Consider the following 21,406-nt stretch of genomic DNA (forward strand, 5'->3'; position numbering starts at 1 on the left):
AAATCATATGTGTCCGAAAGGGGAGTAGGAGGAAGCAAATGCTTATTAATTCCCACCCCTTACTTGATCAATGATTGTCCTTTAATTATAGCAATGGATTTGGGGCACAGGACATTTGGGTGAAACTATGATTTTAACAACTTGTTGCTTCTGATGCGGCTGTTGCTCTGATGCCAAATCTCTGCCATGACTCGCTCCTGTCGGGTCACAGCACTGAAGTCCATCGTCTTCAACTGAGGCAGAGCAGAAATCCCATGATTCCTAAAGGGACAAAAACAAGTATTGATGCACACGCACTAAATCGTTTTAATACATTTTGCTTGCAACAATTGAATGTTGAAATCCAACCTTATTTCCCCTTTCTGGTGTTACACATTTAAATACAAATGATTCAAAAACGTACAGGATTTATGAGAACCTGGTTCATTAGAATAGACCTTTGACCAGCAGCCCCTCTCTCTTTCTGTGTGTGCTTGTGGTGTTGCTATGCAGACTGGAATATGAACTGTAACATGAGCTTGATGTGCATTTAAGCACCTGTTACAATGCTGAGCACCTACAGGCTTGCCAAGTATTTGAGTCTCACTCAGCAAACCACCAGCAGTTGTATATTGTTAAATCAGATTCAGAATAAGGTTTATTGCCAGGTGGGTTTTCACTTACAAGGAATTTGCCTTGGTGTTTTGGTGCATCCCATAAAAATCAAGTGTATACAAATAAAATACAATGACAGGAAAGTACTGCTTAATCAAAAATATAAATATAGACTATGACAGTAAAAATAAAATAAAAATGAAAAAGATACTATAAAAATTGTACAAGAAATATGTTCAAAATGAAAGTTCAGTGCAAGATTTGGAAAAATATGTCTTTGCACATTCATTCACACTCAGTTTTTTAAATAAATAACCACACAACAATGACTGATCATTAAAAGTATCATCATACAGCTAAGCAGAATGTGTTTGGGGTACATTTAAAAGAAACTCTCCACCTGTAAGCCTTGTTGGTTTCTATGAGATTTCCATGCAGAGTGATGCTGTGTAGATGTGGTAGTGCTCCCAGCCGGTCCACCTCTGAGAGAATGAAAATGCTGTTGCCGTGAAGATACAACACACGCAGCTCACGCAGCTCGCACAAAACCTGGAACACAAGCACACACATGTACATGCATATTGCAGATGTACTGTGGGAGAAAGAAGACATGCTAATCCAAGGAAAGAGGAAGTTTACTTTATCTATGTGTGAGATGCTGTTGAAGGAGAGGTCCAGCCAGGCGAGCTGTGAAGGCTCGGCCAGGAAGTAGCTAACCGTCTTCTGGAGGTCATGGAGGTCGAGGATGTTGTTATTATTGAGACGTAGAGAGCAGCTTGGGTACTTCATCTCTGAATTTCTCTTTAAAGGCCGCAGACCCCTGCTGGGTTCTTCAGTCCATGCGTCTGAGACCAAAGAAAAGGGAAAAATATACTTTGAATTGAATAGTTTCTTGCGTGACATTTTTTTTATATGGTGAACATAGTTTCCAAGGCATCAACTGTATATGTATTGTGTCTATGTCAATGTCCATTGAACTTAAAATATGTTACGTTTTTAAACTATATACATAGATATATGTATAGATAACTATATAAAACAGTATATAGAATATATAAACATAGATATTGTGTCTTTAGGTGTGGGTTGTTAACCCTGCTTAATTTAACATGTATATGCCTTTTTATGTATTACTGTCTTCCACATGAAGTAGCTATCTTATAGGCTTTTTCATTTTTTGCTAGCAAAGTACATTAGACCATTCGTATTTTTGGATCCATTGATATGCTGATTTTGTTCCCCTGATGTTTAGATAACTTAATGGTAATCCACTGTAATGTTCAGCCATTTAAGCAAAGGTAAAATTAGCAGAGGTCATAATATAGTTTAGGTAGGAATCACACAATAGTATTGGCTACAAGGCAAGGCAAGGCAAGTTTATTTGTATAGCACCTTTCAACACAAGGCAATTCAAAGTGCTTTACACAAATGAAAGACATTAAGAATATGGCATTTAAAAACAGTCATTAAAAAGCAAAGATAATACAAATAAACATAATACAGTAAAAGTATAAACCTGTGTATAAGTGTATACCTTCCAAACTGCAGATGTTTTTGAAAGATAAATCCACTGGAGCTCCATACATAATCACACCTCTATAGATTCAGTCACCTGTTGAAGGACAGTGACTTCATCGTAAATAAGAAGATCATACGCAATTCATTTGAAAAACAAAAAGCCTCATATTTTTAACATCGTATAGGGCCTATCACGAATATTCAAACACATGATATAGCTTTGCTGTCATAACCCAGTAATTACGGAGCGGCCACAAACTATTACGTTGCAGACAACTTGCAGTTCTTATATTTTGTATAGAAACACAATTGAATACTCTGTTCCCTTTTACATCCGGTTATGAACCTACCTTGATTTAATGTTGGCCTATTAAAAAAATGACCGACAAACTCAGCAACACGCTATTTAACTGAGGGTAATAATGAGCAACCCGTGTTTCCACTTTACCTGCCTGTGGAGATCATAGACTGTATATATAAAGGTGGAGATACAACACGGCGTTTCCACGGCAACCAACAGGTAGGCCTACATGGGATTTGTAGTTAGGGTTTATTTGTTATCGATCAAGATAACCTTTAAATTGCATTTGCCCAAAGTAATGTCCAAAGACCTCTAATCCTATAGGCTACACACTGTATAACATTTGATAATTACAGAGTTATAAGCCGATAAGGAGCACACATGCTGCCTATCAATGATTAACTGTGCATGTATAGTTACTCGCTTGCTAGAAACACCTTACAATACAAAATAATAATTTCGTATGCAGTTATCAAGTATTGTAATATCCATCCATCGTCAACCACTTATCCGGAGTCGGGTAGTAAGTAATTAACACATTAATGACCAGACAGTAATTTAAAAACTACAATTACATTAAATTAACATAAATGGAAACATTAAACGCCTTGCTGCTGCAAAGCGGGAGCAATGCTTTTTTATTTTTTATATTTTCTATGTGTTTGGCCCGCGTGTAACGTAATGATTCGGACACGGAAGAAAATTGAGCCAAACAACATTTTAATGTCCACTGTGAATATTACCCATTTGGTTTTTAAACGTCAGTTGTCTCCGCCTACTTTAGACTGAAACGCTCCGGCGTCAAAAACAAGCGCAACTTTAAAGACGTCATGCATTTCAACCAATCAGATTCGCTTAATTTCAGACGCGTCAATATATGAAACCTGATTGGCTGATTCGATCTTAAGCTACCCTTTTTGAATTGTGTGTGGTTTTTGCACTGGACTCGACTGTTTATTTTTAGGCAGGTAGTCGGGCGGCTGCGTCCCTTTTCAGAGAAAGAATAAATACGATACAGAAAAAAAGGACAACGTCTTTCAAGGTAAGTCACTGCTTGTAAGCCACATCTTTATCATCGTTGGTCTTTAAATATAAACTCACTCGATAGGTTACAGTTAGCGTTACAGTAACGCATATATGTTGGCAGTTGCAATAACTTTGCTAACATGCAAACCAGAAGTTTAGCAAGGTGTATCGTTAACTTTAACTACTTATCGTTAACTAACATAGTTTTGGATGAAAACTTGTGAACGTCAATAATCAAAGTCAATGCTTATATTTGCTAATTCGTTAGCTGATAAGGCTTGTTTGTTTCCACGTTTTCAGGTTGAAATCCCTTTGGGGAAAAAGGGTCAGCCAAGATGGCGATGAATCTTGGGTTAACGGCTCTTCTGAGCTGGGTAAGTTGAAATTAAACTTGGTCATATAGTGCCAATATGTTGACTGTAGCTACCATTTACCCAACTTTTCAAACTAACGTCATGTGTTTGCAGGTCAACAGCTTAAAACTGTCTGAGCGCGATATGACTGTCGACGATTTACAAGATGGGACAGTCTTACTGAAAGTTGTTTATATGCTGTAAGTAGTAGCTATCAGGGAGCATCATGTGATCACATGTTTGTTCTGTGTAAATAAGTGATGGCCAATGACTGTTGAACTACATTTTCAAAATGCTTTTCTTGTAAGTGGGTTCTTTTGAAGTATAGAGATGATCATTTCTCTAAACCTCCACTTTATTCCTATTTCCTTCTGTCCTCTCAGGAAAAAGGAACCCAACTCCTGTGTCAGTAATACTATCAAGGATCGATTCCAGTTCATTGCAGACTTTGTGGAAAGTGAGTTTCTATACCTTAAAAAATATATATTTTCAGATATTGCTTTAATCAGGGTGCGTACGGGTGCTGGAAATCCTTGAAAATGCTTGAAATTGTACGAGGTGTTTTCAAGGTTTGAAAAGTGCTTGAATTTTGGGAATGGTGCTTAAATTTGTGATAAAGTGCTTGAAATTGTAAATGCTTTACTTCGCTTTTTAGATTAAAAGAAAATAAAGAAGTCTGAGCGCGCTTAATTGCTTCGCTTTTACATAAAACAGCTCCGCTCCGGCCTTCCCGCGCAATGCGCGTGACCGGCAAGTGTTTTTGTTACATGTGTGACCTGGGCATTCTGATGAGAGTGATAGATGACAGTATGCCAGGAGGTTGCCGTTTCAACGAGCGTTGGCTAGCAGAAGACAAATACAAGCCATGGCTAAGACGAGGGTCAAGCGAAGCCCAAGAGTAGCCTCCTGCAAAGTGTGCAACAATAACGATGCGAGAGTCTGCGCTGACGAGCCACACACCACACGAAAGGTACGCCATAGTAGAGCATGTTAGATTAGGCTATCGTTGCATGTAAAATACATGACACTTTTCTCTGCGCGGCAAAACAAGCTCGCCAAAATGGTTTCACTAGTCTGGCAGTATTTTAAGTGTCCGAAAATGACAATAAAATTGCGGTATGCAACGTGTGTGTGAAGCAGAAATCCTGCAGCTCCACCCGCTGTGACGGACCGGTGAGCGGAGCAGAACACACATTAAGAGTTAGACCTAACACACTTAGCTATTTTATCTACCTCTGGAACAAGCTAAACTAGTTATAAATATATTTATTCTTCACTGTCGGGTCACTCATTACTGGGTCAGTGAGCTGCAGGAGATACTGACGGGCTGTCAGGAGAGAGAGAGGGGGAGAGAGGAAAAGAGAGCGCTTCCGCTAATTTCTCCCGTGTCATTATCCCAAGATAATGTAAACTTGAATAATGTACTTCATTTGAATGTAATAATTATTTTGGTTGGTTTGTGGAAGCGCCAGTGAATGAGCCCCATTAACTGAGTTTTAAACATCACTTTAAATGGAAGATCCCCATAGCCCACTCGATCGGATCGGCGATCGGTATCGGCCGATACTGATTCCGGCGATCGGCCCCAAAATTGGCGATCGGAGCATCCCTAATAATTGTATATGTTTTATAATGATTGATCATGAAAGTGTTATCAAAGCTGGTAAAGGTGCAGCTAGTTTGAATGACTTTGTATACTGCAGGGTAGCTTGTGAATTTACTCCAGGTGGAACTAAAGTCTGATTTAACACTTGATTATATTTCACATCGTTAATCCACATCTGTAAAGTAACTAAAGGTATTAAATACATGTAGTGGAGTCAAAGTACACCATTTACCTCTGACTTGTGTTTACTGCCAACCTAAAAGTACCTCAAAAATAGTAATCAATAATGTATTGAAAAGTTATTTGGCTGATTGTTTTATATTGGCTCAGCCAGGTTATATGGGATGCCCAGTCTACGTACAGATGGGTCACTCATTTTGAAATATTAAACTTAGTTTTCTTTTCTAAAATTTTTAATTTTTCATCCTCATGTAGAATGCTATTATGAAACACACATTTGGTTGTTTATAGCATAAAGAACATCTGATTTAATGTGAGGTAGGGAAATAATCATTTGAGTATAAGTATGTGTATATAAATATGTAATTTACAACAGCTGTAAGATGCTTGAAAATGCACCTTGAAAATGCTTGAAATGTGCTTGAATTTGACTTTGGAAAAGGTGTAAGAACCCTGTTTAATGTGATTTAAGTCTAGCTTGCTTCCAGTTTTGTGCTAAGAAGGCTTACCATGTTCTAGACCTGTCACTGTACTGATTGCATGCAGAAGACTCATGAATTGTCATCTGACAGTGCTTGACACAGCAAAAATCATTAAGAATTTCTTGAATTGTGTAAAGTAGCTCAGAGTAGGCATTGATTATTCTAACGTCTTCTGGTTAAACATTTCAAATGTGCTACTCCAGACCACTCCCCGTGACATTGTTGGGCGTGGTCTGAAGTTTACACTTTGGCACCTTCAAACATGCCAGACATATGTGACATATTGCTTTTTTTTCTTCCATCTATTCTATTGATTTTGCTATTAGGGGATTGCAGATTTAATGCAGCCAAAGGCACTTCATTATCTTGGGACAACATAAAAGATGGGATGCATCTCACAGTAGAAATTTCAAAGGTATGAAACAAACACAATACAAAGACAAACATAAACAGAGGACCATAATCTCACTTATTCTTTGTGATGCCACCAGGTGCTTTTGTTGCTTGTGTACTACGATATGATGAATGACCGCTGCACTCTGAACATGATGGAATGTGAATCGGAGGTAAGCAGAAAGCTTTTTTTCTGATTTGCTACTAAGTGCATGCGTTCACCACTTAGATGCATCACATTTCATTTATCATGTGTTGTGCTACTATTTTATTCTGTGCCTATTCTCTTATCTGTAGCGAGAGATAGCAAACCTAACTGGTTGCTATGTAATGGAGAGTGACGGCTGCGTTTATCTGAACAAAGAACTTGATGCCTATTTAGGAAGAAGATGTAAGTCACACATTTTTTCAATCCTCCATTTCTTTATAATATGCCATACTGACAGACAGTAGTGTCACATATGCAATTCTGCTTTATAACACCATTTGTCTAGATTGTATTCAAAATGCAAGATGTAAAATAAGTCAAAATGTATTTCTCCATGAATTACAGTTATTTTTGTTCCCTGTAAAGTTGAGCGACGACGACCATTGTACTCGTCCAGTGACGACTCCCCTGTCGTGCACCGCAGACAGAAAGTCTCATTTATGGACATGCAAACTGTGGCTTCTTCTTCAACCAGGTAACAGTGTGAATTTGAATTGATATGACAGTCTGAATCTGAATACGTAACTTTAAGGGCAACGTTAATCCAAACCTTTAATTTGGGTACTTGTCTATCAAACCCTTTTTCCTAACGATATTCAATTTATATAGTTTTGTCCATTAAAAGGCTGTCGGCTCCAGGCAGTTGTGCATCTATTTTTTGTTATAAAAAGTTTTGGACGAACATGGAAGCAGGTTTATCTACTATACCTTGCTAAACTTGTTTTTTTATTTCACACAATCAGAATATGGCTGACTCTGAAGGGTTGGATATTACTGAAACATAACATGAAGCAGTCTAATATACATGTTATCTGATAGTTGTATATATCTCTTTGTGTACGTAAATCCATGAGCAGCTGTCTTGATTTGATTGTATTTCTTTTGCTTCTGCTTTGGTTTCCACAGCAAGTCTCCTCTGCAGGATATCATGAACACACCTACATTTCAGCTGAGGAAGATGCAACGAGAGATGATCAAGGAGAGAGACTACAAAGATGGGTTGGTGCGGGAGCTGGCCAGCAATCTTGCACTCCTTTCACAAAGAGGTAACCCATTTAAATGATGGATAAATAATAATATTAGTTACACTTTTTATCCTTTTTTTTTGCCGTTTCTATTCCCAGTAATGTTTATTAACATTTGAGTTATCTGTCAAAGTGCCACTGAAAGCGTGAATAATAATGTCAGTCTATTCATTTACTCTTTATTCTTTTCTATCCAAATTAAACTATGTTCTACTTGTTTTTTTTTCTTCAGACTCCCATATTAGACAGTTGCAGTACCGCCTGGAAAAGCTGAAAGCATCTCATGGTGATCGTGAAAATGTTATCGGGCAACAAATCAATGAGCTTCAGACCAAGAAAAACACGTAAGTACCCAGGATGAAGACATTTGGAAAAATATACCAATATATAAATGTTGGAATTATTACAATTTATTTATTCCTGAAGGACTTAATTAAACATTCTAAATCCAAGATATGTTTTTATCTTAAGGTTTGTGAATAACTATTTGGAATATATTTTTATATGGATGTGCCAGTAGCTTTGCGATTACAAATGATATTAAGTTCATGTTACAGCAAAGTATTACTCATTTATAAATGGCAAGTGGAGTTAGAGTGAATGCTGCTCCGTGTTGTTATATCAAATATCTCACAAATGTTTAACTCGGCAATATGATAATGTGTAACCAGTCAGATATTTTGCTCAAGAAAGTGCTTGTTTTATACCTTAACCTGAACATGAAACAATTGTATTGAAATGGATATGAGAAACTGTTTTCCTTCTTTTTCTGTCTTAGGTTACAAATGCGTCTTAATGAGATGTTAAAGGAAAATAAAGACCTCAAGGGTAACACCTCACTTATGGAACGCAAAGTTGATGAGCTGGCGGATGAAAATGGTGTACTGTCATCCCAGGTAAAAACATGCAAGTTTTTCTGTGAAATGTAAGCTCTTTGTCTTATCACTAATGAGGGGATTGGAAAATAATAGCAGTCATGTGCAATTTGTATGTCTTGGAAAGATGCAATACCAACCGACTTTTCTTGAAACTCAGTTTTGTGAACATGCTGTTGCATATGGTGAATATGCAAATCTGAGTCGGGTAATCGCTTATAGCAACCCTTTTACATGATAATGAGATTTTAAGACTTAGTCAAGCCTTTGAAAAATAAAAAAAGTTTGATGGATTGTAAATAGTTGTGCAAAATCCCCTATAACACTTTTGTTGTTGATTATTGAAATTAAATATGAGCATCTTTTTAATTAAGCCTCTTACAACTTGATTATTATCAACAACCACAAGTTGATGTGGGGATTTTCTCTGTAACTTGTTTCACAATGCAGAGGGGGAATATAACTTCCAAAAAATCAGTCAGGAAGTTCTTATTTGCTTGAATCCTGAATGCAGATTGTGAATGTTTCCATTCATATTTTTGCAGGTGAGAACCGCGCGTTCACAGCTTGCCTACTTTGAGACAGAAGTTGGCAGGCTGAATGAAACCCAAGCATCTTCAAAGAAGGAGTGGACCAGTGAAACAGGCCAACTGCAGTCTGAACTTAAGCAAGCTACCGCTCAAAAGGTACACTCTAATAGAATTTGTGTTGGAAAATCTTTAAATGATTCTGGTAGTAAATATAAGATCTAAACTTTTTTGCAACAAAAAAAGCAATGCTATGATGTTTGTGAATGATTACTATTGAAAAGTGTTAATATATTGTGCCTTGTTTTGTTTCCCAGGAGCTTCTGGGTGAACAACTTCAGATTCTGCAGGGAAAGATTTCCTGTTTGGAGGATGACATAAACATGGCCACTAAGGAAGAAGTAGGAGAGAATATGGGACCTATAATGGAGGTGAGGTCAATGATTTAATGTTAAAGCTGAATTGAGTTTATCAAATATAAAGTCTGCTTTTTTCAATATTTGTTGTAATTGTTTGTATCAGATGGTCATGAATGTTCTTATTTTCTTCAATTTATTTATTTCTTCAACAGAAAGATCTCCTTAACACGCTCAGAGAAGAAATTGACATTCTTACACATGAAACCATGAACAACAAAAATGAAATTCAAGCCAAAGAGGAAAAGCTTGCCAAATTACTTCTTGAGAAGTCTAATGAGCAAAACATTTTTCAAAAAGAAATCCAGGCCCTTAACGTCCGAGTGGAAGACCTTAGTTCATCTCTCAAACGGGCTGAACAGGAAATTAGACTTAAGCAGGAGCTACTGGCTAAAACCCAACATGAAAATGTACAACACATTTTGCAGATTGAGGCACTTGGAAAGCAAAGAGCAGTTCTTGAGGAGGAGGTCAATTGGCTTAGGGAGGAGACAACAACTAAAGAAAGCAAGTTGGAACTGTTAAAGGTTGAGAACGGCAAGGAGTCAGAAATGCTGCAGAACGAAATCCAAACTCTTAGGGACCAAGTCCAAAGGTTGACCGATTCCCTAAAGACTACAGTAGAGCAGGCTCAGGCTAAAGAAAACCTTCTGACTCTGAAAGAAATTGAGATTTCTCAGGAAAATGATAAATTTCAAGACATGATGACAAACTCTGCAAAGGAGATACAAGGTCTTAGGGAGCAGATCCAGGCTAAAGAGGAACATATGGTCAAGCTAGAGCAAGAGGGCTCCACACAGTCGGACATGCTACAGCAGGAGATCAAATGTCTCAAAAACCAACTCGCTGATATGGGTGACTCTCTCACAGAAGCTCAAGAGAAGGTTCAGACTCAGCTAGTCATGCTCACCAAGCAGGAGCAGGAGAGCGCTGATCAGAAGGAGCTTATGCAGCATCAACTATCAGCTTCTGAGGAAGAGGTGAGGAAGATGAAGGAGGAGATCCAAGCAACCGAGGAACAGGTAATACTTCTAAAAAGTGACGGCTCAGAGCAGTCCGATTTGCTACATCAAGAGATCACAATCCTAAAAATGCAAGTTGAGACTCTTGGCTCCTCGCTGAGGAAGGCTGAGGAAGATGTGCACTCAAAGGAAGATCTGTTGGCTCAAAAAGAGCAAGACAATATTCAACAGGGGGAGACTCTCCAAAGCCTACAGGAGAAAGTCAAACAAGTGGAGATTCTACAAGAACAGATTTCCTCACGCGAAGATGAGATTCAAAACTTAAAAGAATCTCAGAGTGAGAAAGAGAGCCATATCCTCAAGGCTGAGGAGAAGCTTCAGATCCTCCAGACAGAGTTGTGTGCATTCAACCAACTCTTGACGGACAAAGACCAACATCTGAACACTCTCAGAGAGGAGGTCACTGCCCAAGCTAATTTGATTCAAAAAACAAGAGAGGAAGCTGAAGCCAAAGAGAAAATGCTGACCGATATAAAGGAGGCGTGTTCCAACCAGACGGATGACCTTCAACACGAGATACAGGTTCTGAAAGAGAACGTTGAAACCACATCTCAGGGTCTTCTTGATAAAGAGCAGATGTTACTTGAAGCTCAGAAGGAGTCTTCTGAGCAGACGGGGCTCCTTCAGCAGCAGCTGGCGTCAGTAAATGCAGAGCTGGACCAATACAAAGAGACACAAGCTGTAGAAATCCGAGTGAAAGAGACTGAACAGGCTGCCACTTTCAGAGAAAAGGAGGCTCTGGTTCAGGAAAAAGAAGTACTCATGGCCAGGATACTGCAGACGGAAAACAATCAGAAAGCTCTGGAGAAACAACATGAAGCTGTGGTGTTTGAGAAGGATAGACTCGCTCAAGCCACGCAGGCCATGGAGAGAGACGACAAGGAAGATGAGATTCAAAAATTAAAAGAATCTCAGAGTGAGAAAGAGAGCCATATCCTCAAGGCTGAGGAGAAGCTTCAGATCCTCCAGACAGAGTTGTCTGCATTCAACCAACTCTTGACGGACAAAGACCAACATCTGAACACTCTTAGAGAGGAGGTCACTGCCCAAGCTAATTTGATTCAAAAAACAAAAGAGGAAGCTGAAGCCAAAGAGAAAATGCTGACCGATATAAAGGAGGCGTGTTCCAACCAGACGGATGACCTTCAACACAAGATACAGGTTCTGAAAGAGAACGTTGAAACCACATCTCAGGGTCTTCTTGATAAAGAGCAGATGTTACTTGAAGCTCAGCAGAAGTCTTCTGAGCAGACGGGGCTCCTTCAGCAGCAGCTGGACCAATACAAAGAGACACAAGCTGTAGAAATCCGAGTGAAAGAGACTGAACAGGCTGCCACTTTCAGAGAAAAGGAGGCTCTGGTTCAGGAAAAAGAAGTACTCATGGCCAGGATACTGCAGACGGAAAACAATCAGAAAGCTCTGGAGAAACAACATGAGGCTGTGGTGTTTGAGAAGGATAGACTCGCTCAAGCCACGCAGGCCACGGAGAGAGACGACAAGGAAGATGAGATTCAAAAATTAAAAGAATCTCAGAGTGAGAAAGAGAGCCATATCCTCAAGGCTGAGAAGAAGCTTCAGATCCTCCAGACAGAGTTGTCTACATTCAACCAACTCTTGACGGACAAAGACCAACATCTGAACACTCTTAGAGAGGAGGTCACTGCCCAAGCTAATTTGATTCAAAAAACAAGAGAGGAAGCTGAAGCCAAAGAGAAAATGCTGACCGATATAAAGGAGGCGTGTTCCAACCAGACAGATAACCTTCAACATGAGATACAGGTTCTGAAAGAGAAAGTTGAAACCACATCTCAGGGTCTTCTTGATAAAGAGCAGATGTTACTTGAAGCTCAGCAGGAGTCTTCTGAGCAGACGGGGCTCCTTCAGCAGCAGCTGGCGTCAGTAAATGCAGAGCTGGACCAATACAAAGAGACACAAGCTGTAGAAATCCGAGTGAAAGAGACTGAACAGGCTGCCACTTTCAGAGAAAAGGAGGCTCTGGTTCAGGAAAAAGAAGTACTCATGGCCAGGATACTGCAGACGGAAAACAATCAGAAAGCTCTGGAGAAACAACATGAGGCTGTGGTGTTTGAGAAGGATAGACTCGCTCAAGCCACGCAGGCCACGGAGAGAGACGACAAGGAAGATGAGATTCAAAAATTAAAAGAATCTCAGAGTGAGAAAGAGAGCCATATCCTCAAGGCTGAGAAGAAGCTTCAGATCCTCCAGACAGAGTTGTCTACATTCAACCAACTCTTGACGGACAAAGACCAACATCTGAACACTCTTAGAGAGGAGGTCACTGCCCAAGCTAATTTGATTCAAAAAACAAGAGAGGAAGCTGAAGCCAAAGAGAAAATGCTGACCGATATAAAGGAGGCGTGTTCCAACCAGACGGATGACCTTCAACATGAGATACGGGTTCTGAAAGAGAAAGTTGAAACCACATCTCAGGGTCTTCTTGATAAAGAGCAGATGTTACTTGAAGCTCAGCAGGAGTCTTCTGAGCAGACGGGGCTCCTTCAGCAGCAGCTGGCGTCAGTAAATGCAGAGCTGGACCAATACAAAGAGACACAAGCTGTAGAAATCCGAGTGAAAGAGACTGAACAGGCTGCCACTTTCAGAGAAAAGGAGGCTCTGGTTCAGGAAAAAGAAGTACTCATGGCCAGGATACTGCAGACGGAGAACAATCGGAAAGCTCTGGAGAAACAACATGAAGCTGTGGTGTTTGAGAAGGATAGACTCGCTCAAGCCACGCAGGCCATGGAGAGAGACGACAAGGAAGATGAGATTCAAAAATTAAAAGAATCTCAGAGTGAGAAAGAGAGCCATATCCTCAAGGCTGAGAAGAAGCTTCAGATCCTCCAGACAGAGTTGTCTACATTCAACCAACTCTTGACGGACAAAGACCAACATCTGAACACTCTTAGAGAGGAGGTCACTGCCCAAGCTAATTTGATTCAAAAAACAAGAGAGGAAGCTGAAGCCAAAGAGAAAATGCTGACCGATATAAAGGAGGCGTGTTCCAACCAGACAGATAACCTTCAACATGAGATACAGGTTCTGAAAGAGAAAGTTGAAACCACATCTCAGGGTCTTCTTGATAAAGAGCAGATGTTACTTGAAGCTCAGCAGGAGTCTTCTGAGCAGACGGGGCTCCTTCAGCAGCAGCTGGCGTCAGTAAATGCAGAGCTGGACCAATACAAAGAGACACAAGCTGTAGAAATCCGAGTGAAAGAGACTGAACAGGCTGCCACTTTCAGAGAAAAGGAGGCTCTGGTTCAGGAAAAAGAAGTACTCATGGCCAGGATACTGCAGACGGAAAACAATCAGAAAGCTCTGGAGAAACAACATGAGGCTGTGGTGTTTGAGAAGGATAGACTCGCTCAAGCCACGCAGGCCACGGAGAGAGACGACAAGGAAGATGAGATTCAAAAATTAAAAGAATCTCAGAGTGAGAAAGAGAGCCATATCCTCAAGGCTGAGAAGAAGCTTCAGATCCTCCAGACAGAGTTGTCTACATTCAACCAACTCTTGACGGACAAAGACCAACATCTGAACACTCTTAGAGAGGAGGTCACTGCCCAAGCTAATTTGATTCAAAAAACAAGAGAGGAAGCTGAAGCCAAAGAGAAAATGCTGACCGATATAAAGGAGGCGTGTTCCAACCAGACGGATGACCTTCAACATGAGATACGGGTTCTGAAAGAGAAAGTTGAAACCACATCTCAGGGTCTTCTTGATAAAGAGCAGATGTTACTTGAAGCTCAGCAGGAGTCTTCTGAGCAGACGGGGCTCCTTCAGCAGCAGCTGGCGTCAGTAAATGCAGAGCTGGACCAATACAAAGAGACACAAGCTGTAGAAATCCGAGTGAAAGAGACTGAACAGGCTGCCACTTTCAGAGAAAAGGAGGCTCTGGTTCAGGAAAAAGAAGTACTCATGGCCAGGATACTGCAGACGGAGAACAATCGGAAAGCTCTGGAGAAACAACATGAAGCTGTGGTGTTTGAGAAGGATAGACTCGCTCAAGCCACGCAGGCCATGGAGAGAGACGACAAGGAAGATGAGATTCAAAAATTAAAAGAATCTCAGAGTGAGAAAGAGAGCCATATCCTCAAGGCTGAGAAGAAGCTTCAGATCCTCCAGACAGAGTTGTGTGCATTCAACCAACTCTTGACGGACAAAGACCAACATCTGAACACTCTTAGAGAGGAGGTCACTGCCCAAGCTAATTTGATTCAAAAAACAAAAGAGGAAGCTGAAGCCAAAGAGAAAATGCTGACCGATATAAAGGAGGCGTGTTCCAACCAGACGGATGACCTTCAACATGAGATACGGGTTCTGAAAGAGAACGTTGAAACCACGTCTCAGAGTCGTCTTGATAAAGAGCAGATGTTACTTGAAGCTCAGAAGGAGTCTTCTGAGCAGACGGGGCTCCTTCAGCAGCAGCTGGACCAATACAAAGAGACACAAGCTGTAGAAATCCGAGTGAAAGAGACTGAACAGGCTGCCACTTTCAGAGAAAAGGAGGCTCTGGTTCAGGAAAAAGAAGTACTCATGGCCAGGATACTGCAGACGGAGAACAATCAGAAAGCTCTGGAGAAACAACATGAAGCTGTGGTGTTTGAGAAGGATAGACTCGCTCAAGCCACGCAGGCCATGGAGAGAGACAACAAGGCCTCTCATAAACTGGAATCTTTGCTACAGCATGAGATGGAGATATTGAAAAAGGAGAAGGAGATACTCTTGAAAGAGAAAGAAAAAGCAGACGAAACCCAAACACTAAAGAAAGACCTACAAGAACAGCTGTCGGCTAAATCTGAGGCTGCAGAACACTACAAAGCACAGGTTGGTGTAAAACAAATCCTCCAAGGACATAACACTATTCACTACTTTTATTTCTACCTACCTAATAAGCTTGTTAAGAGTCCAAAATTATCAATTTAGATTAATCTACAGTTTCATGTGCAAAGTGAGTTACTGTTTGGTGTGATTCATTCTAACATTTGTTTTATTATCACAATGCCACAGATGGAGAAGGCCATGAGCCATTACAATGGCAAAAAGCAGCTTCTCCAGGAAAGCCAAGAGGAGGCGATTAAACTCAAGCAATCCTTGGAGGTGAAAGAGCATGAAGTAAATGATACTACCATGGGAAATCATCTGCTTCAACTTGATTTGGATAAGGCCCACACCAACGAGAAAGCACTTTTGAACAAGGTGGCCAGTTTAGAGGCACAGGTTGGTATTTTGACTCATGGGGAGAATGAAAAACTATTTATTTAAATAATAAAAAAAGAAATGTTTTGCTGCTGACCTTCATCACTATATTTTATTTTATAATTTGCACCTTTTAGCTGGCGTTTGCTGACCGTAACCTGCGTGCACAGAACAAGTTTCATGGTAATGAAGGAAGCTCGCTGACGTCCCTTAACATGGAGGTTCCCAATACACACTCAAGTGTAAACACTAAAGCAAAGGAGAAGAAAGCCATAAGCTCTGACAGCCTGGACTACAGCTCCATGGAAGACTCTCTAAACAACACAAGGTAAAACACTTCAGATACGTAGCATGAAATCTTTTTGGGCTACATCTATCAAAACATGTGCAACTGTTCGATAAAGTGATTAGGAAAAAAAAGAATATATGTGCTTCGTTCCAAATGGTTTCTGATTATTTCTTTGGTCATATTTGGTTAAAGTTGGTCAAAGGAAATAAGATTTACTATTAAAACTTTTAGTAATACATTTAATTAAGATAATCAATTTTAGCCAACCAACTCCTGCTTTTCACCTGTTACATACAGTATATAACATTGAATTGACATTGTTCACCGTTAAATTAGTTCCCATTATTTTAATGACATGTCTGATTCAAGTAAGAAGATATAAGGCTTGAGAGAAACGCATGAAATCTAACATTAATGGCATTGTGGAGTTTATTTTTATTTTACTCACACAATACTCTTGTTCTTACCTTTGCAGAAAACTTTTAGCGCCTGATGAATCAAGCACACCGCTTGTTCGCAGTTCAGAGCGCTTGGCAGCCAAACACAGAGGTCTACAGGCGGAGTCCCTGGAGACCCTGTACTTTACACCTATAAACAGCAGACAGATCAACAGGTACTATAGACACTTGAGACAACTGTGGTATTTCACAGAACAGCCACATATTAGGCCCAGCCCATATAGGAGGCATATATTCTCATTTAGTGAATGAAAGTGGTGGGGGTTTTATAGTTCTCTAAATGCTTTTTTCAGTATAGTGTAGTAAATGTAGATGTTGAACCATTTATTTCAGTAATTTTTTGGAAGTATTTTTTTTCAAATTATTCTTAAAGGTAGGGTAGGTAAGTTTGAGAAACCGGCTCGAGATACACTTTTTGTTAAGAATGCTCTTAACATCCCGATAGCAATGAATATCTTAAGTGCTTTGACAAAAAATCCATAAAAAAATGTCATCTGTGGAAGCCGTAGTACTGTAAAAAGCACGACCAATCATTTTAGCCGGCCCGGCTAAAATAACTGGATGGCCTACCTGCCTGTCAGCCTTCCATCGGGGCACAAACTTATCTCGTGCCCTCATTGGTCATGTGCACGTTCGTGTGTGTTGGAGGAGGGGCTCTGTAAGGAAGTGGCAGATTTTCTCCGGTTGTGTATTTTCAAATTCTAGCGATCTCGAGCCGGTTTCTCAAATGTACCTACCCTACCTTTAAGTTTCCCTTCCCTATATACATACTTTTCTGAAGTGAAACCAATATCACTGCTCTTACTACATAAGATTCTTGTTTTCTTTTTCGCCTAGAATCAATGCGGAGCACACACACAAGCTGGATTCAACACGGAAAAATCCAACTTCCTCTGTGAAGCGACGAAGGACCACACAGGTTATTAACATCACCCTGACCAAGGTGGAGGAAACTCACTTGCACACTCATTGCATGTTTTGCATGTTCAAAATAAGGCACACTGTGAATAAACTACATTTATATAGTCCCTTAACAGTTATATAATCATACTGGCTTCTCTATCACTATTCCTCAAATATATTAATTACGAGGACATTTTGCTTATTTGGTTTTCTTAAGGTTTAGCTGGTTCTTTCACTCTCATTGTTCAATAATGCTATTATATTATGATGTATCTTTAGCATTGCTGTGCTTGTTTTGACCATCATAATATAAAAATGTGCAACTAAAGAGCTGTGTTTGCTCTTCAGGTTGTTGGTTGCTGTCTGTTCACTTGCATTCAAACGGCTGAACCAAAATGTTCTAACTTGCCCTCTTGAAATTCCTAACCCTTAAACCTGTAGAAAACCCCAGGCGGCGGTGAGCATGATGACACTTTCTACAGTCTGGCCTCGGCTCGCTCCCATCCAAACATCTCCAGTGCCCACTCTGCACGCCCCGTATCTATGACGCTGTTCGACACGCCTGCCAGATTGACCGGCGCTGCCAGCGACCAGCTCATCGGTCTTCCAGGCTACAGGCGGAGCACCATGCATTCACAGCGTAAGTTGACACCTGGCTAACTCACAGGAGCCTGTAGTTAAGGAGAAATTAAGAAAGAGGTCTGTCTGGTAAATGCATAGCTGGGACCAACAAAACTGCCTGTGGATAAAATGGCCCCAAATGAACTTCAGATTATTCTGCCAACTATTTTCACAAATGATCTTTTATGTTTTAATCATAGAATATCAAAAACAGTAAAAAAGTGGTAATCCCATTGTCAGTGCAAAGTAACAACATCCAATATATTTTTCTGTCCGACATACAGTCTAAATCCCCCAAATCCATACTTTATTATAATCTAAGACCAAGAAAAACTGGCAAACTTTAATGTTTAATAACTACATCATTGTAACAGTTTTTTTTATAGTTTAGTAATTTGGAGACAAGACTCTATTTGAAAGTTTAAAATAGGCGTGCCTTTCTATCTCCGTCTGTGTGTCAATTTTTTTCAATGGTGGGTATAAAAAATATGTTTTTTCTACATCTGTTCCCTCTTCAGCTGCATTCTGTGCGGGGGATGAGAACGAGTCTGACAGTGGTACTGATGATTGGATGAGGATTGCCGAGCTCCAGGCCAGGAACAAGGCCGTCCTTCCTCATCTGAAGAGCAGCTACCCCGTGGAGTCTGACGTTAGTAGAAGATGACACTCGATGCACTGAACACCATAGACATACTTTTGCTGGGGAAAAATATTGAGATATAATGCACAGGGAATTATTGTGGCAATAAATCAGCAAAACAAACAAACATGATAATGTTGGCTGAAAACTATATTATACACTTGGTCTGGTCGTGTACTGCCCACCATCCCAATAAATATTTATAGAGGTTGACCAGTGGTTGTTTTTTTTAAAGACACATTTTGAGAAAAAGATTATACGTTTAGCATATTGTTATGTCAGTGCTCATTAACATTTACTGCCCATGAAAGAACCACAAAAACACATTAACGTGATTTCAAAAATGTGAAAGATAAACAATTGTATTTTAGAAACAGTAACCAACTAAATCAACAAGAGAAAAAGATTCTGCAAAAACAATAATAGAATTAATGTTTTTATCGAATCAAAATGTAAAATTAAATACACAGAAAAGGTACACATCTCAGGTTAACTTCCCTTCCCTAAGAAATGGTACCAAACAAGGTTACATTTTTTGTTTATTTCTATGCCCTTAATCCTTTTCTATCAGTTTGATAAATCCCTCTCTCTCTGTTCTCTCAGCCATGCCGTGGCGCGACATTCCTCTTCACAGACGAAGAGCTCCGTACGGGCGACCCGTCTGACACCATCCGCCGGGGGTCCACCATGCCGGGCCAGCTGCAAGATTCTCTCGCCTCCCATCGGCACTCTCTCATGGTGGGACACTCGGCTGCCGCTGCCAATACTCGTTCTCACCGTCTGTCCTTGATGCCCGAGCTGCCATCAAAAACCGTCAGCTCCTCTCAGCTGAGAAGCCCGAAAGGCACCAAGCGGTCTTCATCTACGCTGTCCGTACACCAAACTTCGCCTGAGGTTGGTTTGCGTCCTGCAGGACATGAGTATTCGTTACATTTTGTGTTGCTTAATGTGAGAGCCTGACTGAAGTGCAAATTATGAATGTTTCATAGGCCAACTTTAATGTTTTACTGAGGTTTCCTTACATTAAAAGGTTATTCATAATGTAATTAGTATTGAAAATGTACCTTTTCCCTATGCTATCTCTGACAATTAACTGTAAAGTATCTTATCATATTACATGTCTTTGCCACTTGCCTGAACACCACATTTGCCTATTGGCTGACATGAACAGACATTTTGAGCATTATTCTCAAAGAATAGTTGTCAGGCTTTTGTGTTGTTTGCTTATTTAATTTGTTAAGCTTACTCTTAACATAAAGTTACTCTTAAATGTAACTTTCTGAAATCCTCTTTGTCTTTCCACGTTTCCATCTGACAGAAAAAGGTGAGGGCCAGCTGTTTCCCCCGACCACTCACTCCCAAAGCCAAGAACGTGATGAGTGAGCCTTTCAACTCTCAGATTCGAACCGCCCTCAGTCCAGTGAGTGAAATATTTCACACTAACACACACACAGAATATATTACATATATGTCATTTTAGGGAACAAAAGGATACATACAATGTTTTGCATGTTTTTCTAACAGTTACCCTTGTATTATTCTCTAGGTTGATCGGAGGCAGTCAATGATGTTCAGTATTGACAACACCCCTCAAAAAACCAGCAACTTCCTTACAAAAAACATAAACAAACTACGCAGCTCCACTCGGAAATCCCCAGGAAAAACTTCAAAGAAGTCGCCTGCTCAGAAGTCTGTGCATAAAAATGAAAACAACCCTGCGGCAGATTCCCGTGCTGGAGTGGCACGGACAGGAAAAATTGGCAGCTCTAAATCCCCTCAGGTTGCCACTAAAGGACAGAAAGCCACCAGCAGGTCTGCAAAGTCTCCTGGACTGTCTAGTGCTCGCAAGGTAAACACTCACACAGACAAATCCATTCAGGGTTTTACAGGGTACAGATTATTATTATGTTTTTCTCTCTGCACTTTATTTCCCCGTGCCAGCATGCCTCTTGTGGTAGCTTGTGTAGCCCAAATGGAGTGTAAATGGAGTGCAGGCTGCATATGAGGCTGCAGGCATGACAAAGAATCATCATCTGCTGATAATCAAACAGCAGCACGTAGTGGAGATGCTGACGTAAACTTTTCATTCGATTTCTGTCCCTAGTTTGAGTGTTGTTTATTTTGTCCTTGACTACGAGAGATGGATTATGTTTGAAATCTCTAATCAGGGATCTGATTGATATGACAATGACGCAAAACTTCATGATCATTAACATTTCAGTAACCGTTTTCAGAAGCGTGTCTGTAAATGAAGACAACCTTCGTGGAGGTGTTTAAAGGTCAATAAAAGTAATTGTATTTTGTGGAATAAGGGTTTGTTGACTTACACTGGCTGGTTGGGTTTTTACTTTTGCCATAATAACACACGGTGTGTTCATTTCATATATAAACTTTATGGGTTTTCACCATAGACTGTATATATAAAGGTTTTCACATGTATCTGTCACAAAAACACACTTGGCTTTAGCTTTCAATAAATGAACATATTGTATAAAAACATGCTTCACTGTAATCTCTGGTTTAATCACATGTTTTGTATCCCACAGATGATGAGCAGGATGAAGGTTTGAGGACTGGTTCCCAGTGATGATCGTCTACGGTTTTACTTAAATCATATTTTTTACGCTGAAATCTCTTTTATAATGTTGTCCTTGTATAATTGTTTTTATCTTTTCTTTAAAATTAAATTACTTTTCATTTAATCTGTATTATATTTACATGTTTGTCAATAAAAGTGATAAAATACACTATA

The 21,406-nt window shown here is 39.9% G+C and overlaps 2 protein-coding genes across 4 annotated transcripts; one reads left to right on the top strand and one right to left on the bottom strand.

Annotated features, from left to right (window-relative positions):
- Nucleotides 1–86: 86 nt before the first annotated feature.
- On the bottom strand, nucleotides 87–7,199 carry lrrc51 (leucine rich repeat containing 51). Its single transcript, XM_034114977.1, has 5 exons — nucleotides 7,183–7,199; nucleotides 2,129–2,190; nucleotides 1,234–1,439; nucleotides 995–1,143; nucleotides 87–261 (listed from the first exon to the last, which is right to left on the bottom strand). The coding sequence occupies exons 2-5, from the start codon at nucleotides 2,178–2,180 to the stop codon at nucleotides 126–128; spliced, it is 543 nt and encodes a 180-aa protein (XP_033970868.1). The 5' UTR covers nucleotides 2,181–2,190; nucleotides 7,183–7,199; the 3' UTR covers nucleotides 87–125.
- On the top strand, nucleotides 3,370–21,406 carry numa1 (nuclear mitotic apparatus protein 1). Of its 3 annotated transcripts, none has more exons than XM_034114973.1 (25): nucleotides 3,370–3,455; nucleotides 3,740–3,813; nucleotides 3,907–3,992; nucleotides 4,176–4,249; nucleotides 6,387–6,475; nucleotides 6,552–6,626; nucleotides 6,751–6,844; nucleotides 7,028–7,136; nucleotides 7,568–7,707; nucleotides 7,919–8,030; nucleotides 8,465–8,582; nucleotides 9,107–9,247; nucleotides 9,406–9,519; nucleotides 9,660–14,561; nucleotides 15,180–15,371; nucleotides 15,555–15,764; nucleotides 15,881–16,071; nucleotides 16,508–16,645; nucleotides 17,328–17,433; nucleotides 17,835–18,033; nucleotides 18,533–18,663; nucleotides 19,258–19,548; nucleotides 19,973–20,074; nucleotides 20,201–20,503; nucleotides 21,201–21,406. In XM_034114973.1, exons 2-25 carry the CDS (start codon nucleotides 3,775–3,777, stop codon nucleotides 21,222–21,224), a joined length of 7,980 nt encoding a protein of 2,659 aa, XP_033970864.1. In that variant the 5' UTR covers nucleotides 3,370–3,455; nucleotides 3,740–3,774; the 3' UTR covers nucleotides 21,225–21,406. The 3 variants fall into 3 exon arrangements, with proteins under 3 accessions (XP_033970864.1, XP_033970862.1, XP_033970861.1); XM_034114971.1 differs by having other exon boundaries at nucleotides 9,660–11,213; nucleotides 11,832–15,371; XM_034114970.1 differs by having other exon boundaries at nucleotides 9,660–15,371.

Source organism: Trematomus bernacchii, unplaced genomic scaffold (assembly GCF_902827165.1).
Source record: "Trematomus bernacchii unplaced genomic scaffold, fTreBer1.1, whole genome shotgun sequence".
NCBI lineage: Eukaryota > Metazoa > Chordata > Actinopteri > Perciformes > Nototheniidae > Trematomus > Trematomus bernacchii.

Bases quoted from the DNA above. Each gene is read 5' to 3' on its own strand.
- numa1 (XM_034114970.1), top strand. From the start codon at position 3,775: ATGGCGATGAATCTTGGGTTAACGGCTCTTCTGAGCTGG. The intron at 6,845-7,027 runs GTAAGTCACACA...TTCCCTGTAAAG, and splicing joins TGCCTATTTAGGAAGAAGAT to TTGAGCGACGACGACCATTG. The intron at 15,372-15,554 runs GTTGGTGTAAAA...ACAATGCCACAG, and splicing joins CAGAACACTACAAAGCACAG to ATGGAGAAGGCCATGAGCCA.
- lrrc51 (XM_034114977.1), bottom strand. From the start codon at position 2,180: ATGTATGGAGCTCCAGTGGATTTATCTTTCAAAAACATCTGCAGTTTG. The intron at 1,440-2,128 runs GTATACACTTAT...CTTTGGTCTCAG, and splicing joins AAACATCTGCAGTTTGGAAG to ACGCATGGACTGAAGAACCC. The intron at 262-994 runs GTGGAGAGTTTC...TTGTCCCTTTAG, and splicing joins GAAACCAACAAGGCTTACAG to GAATCATGGGATTTCTGCTC.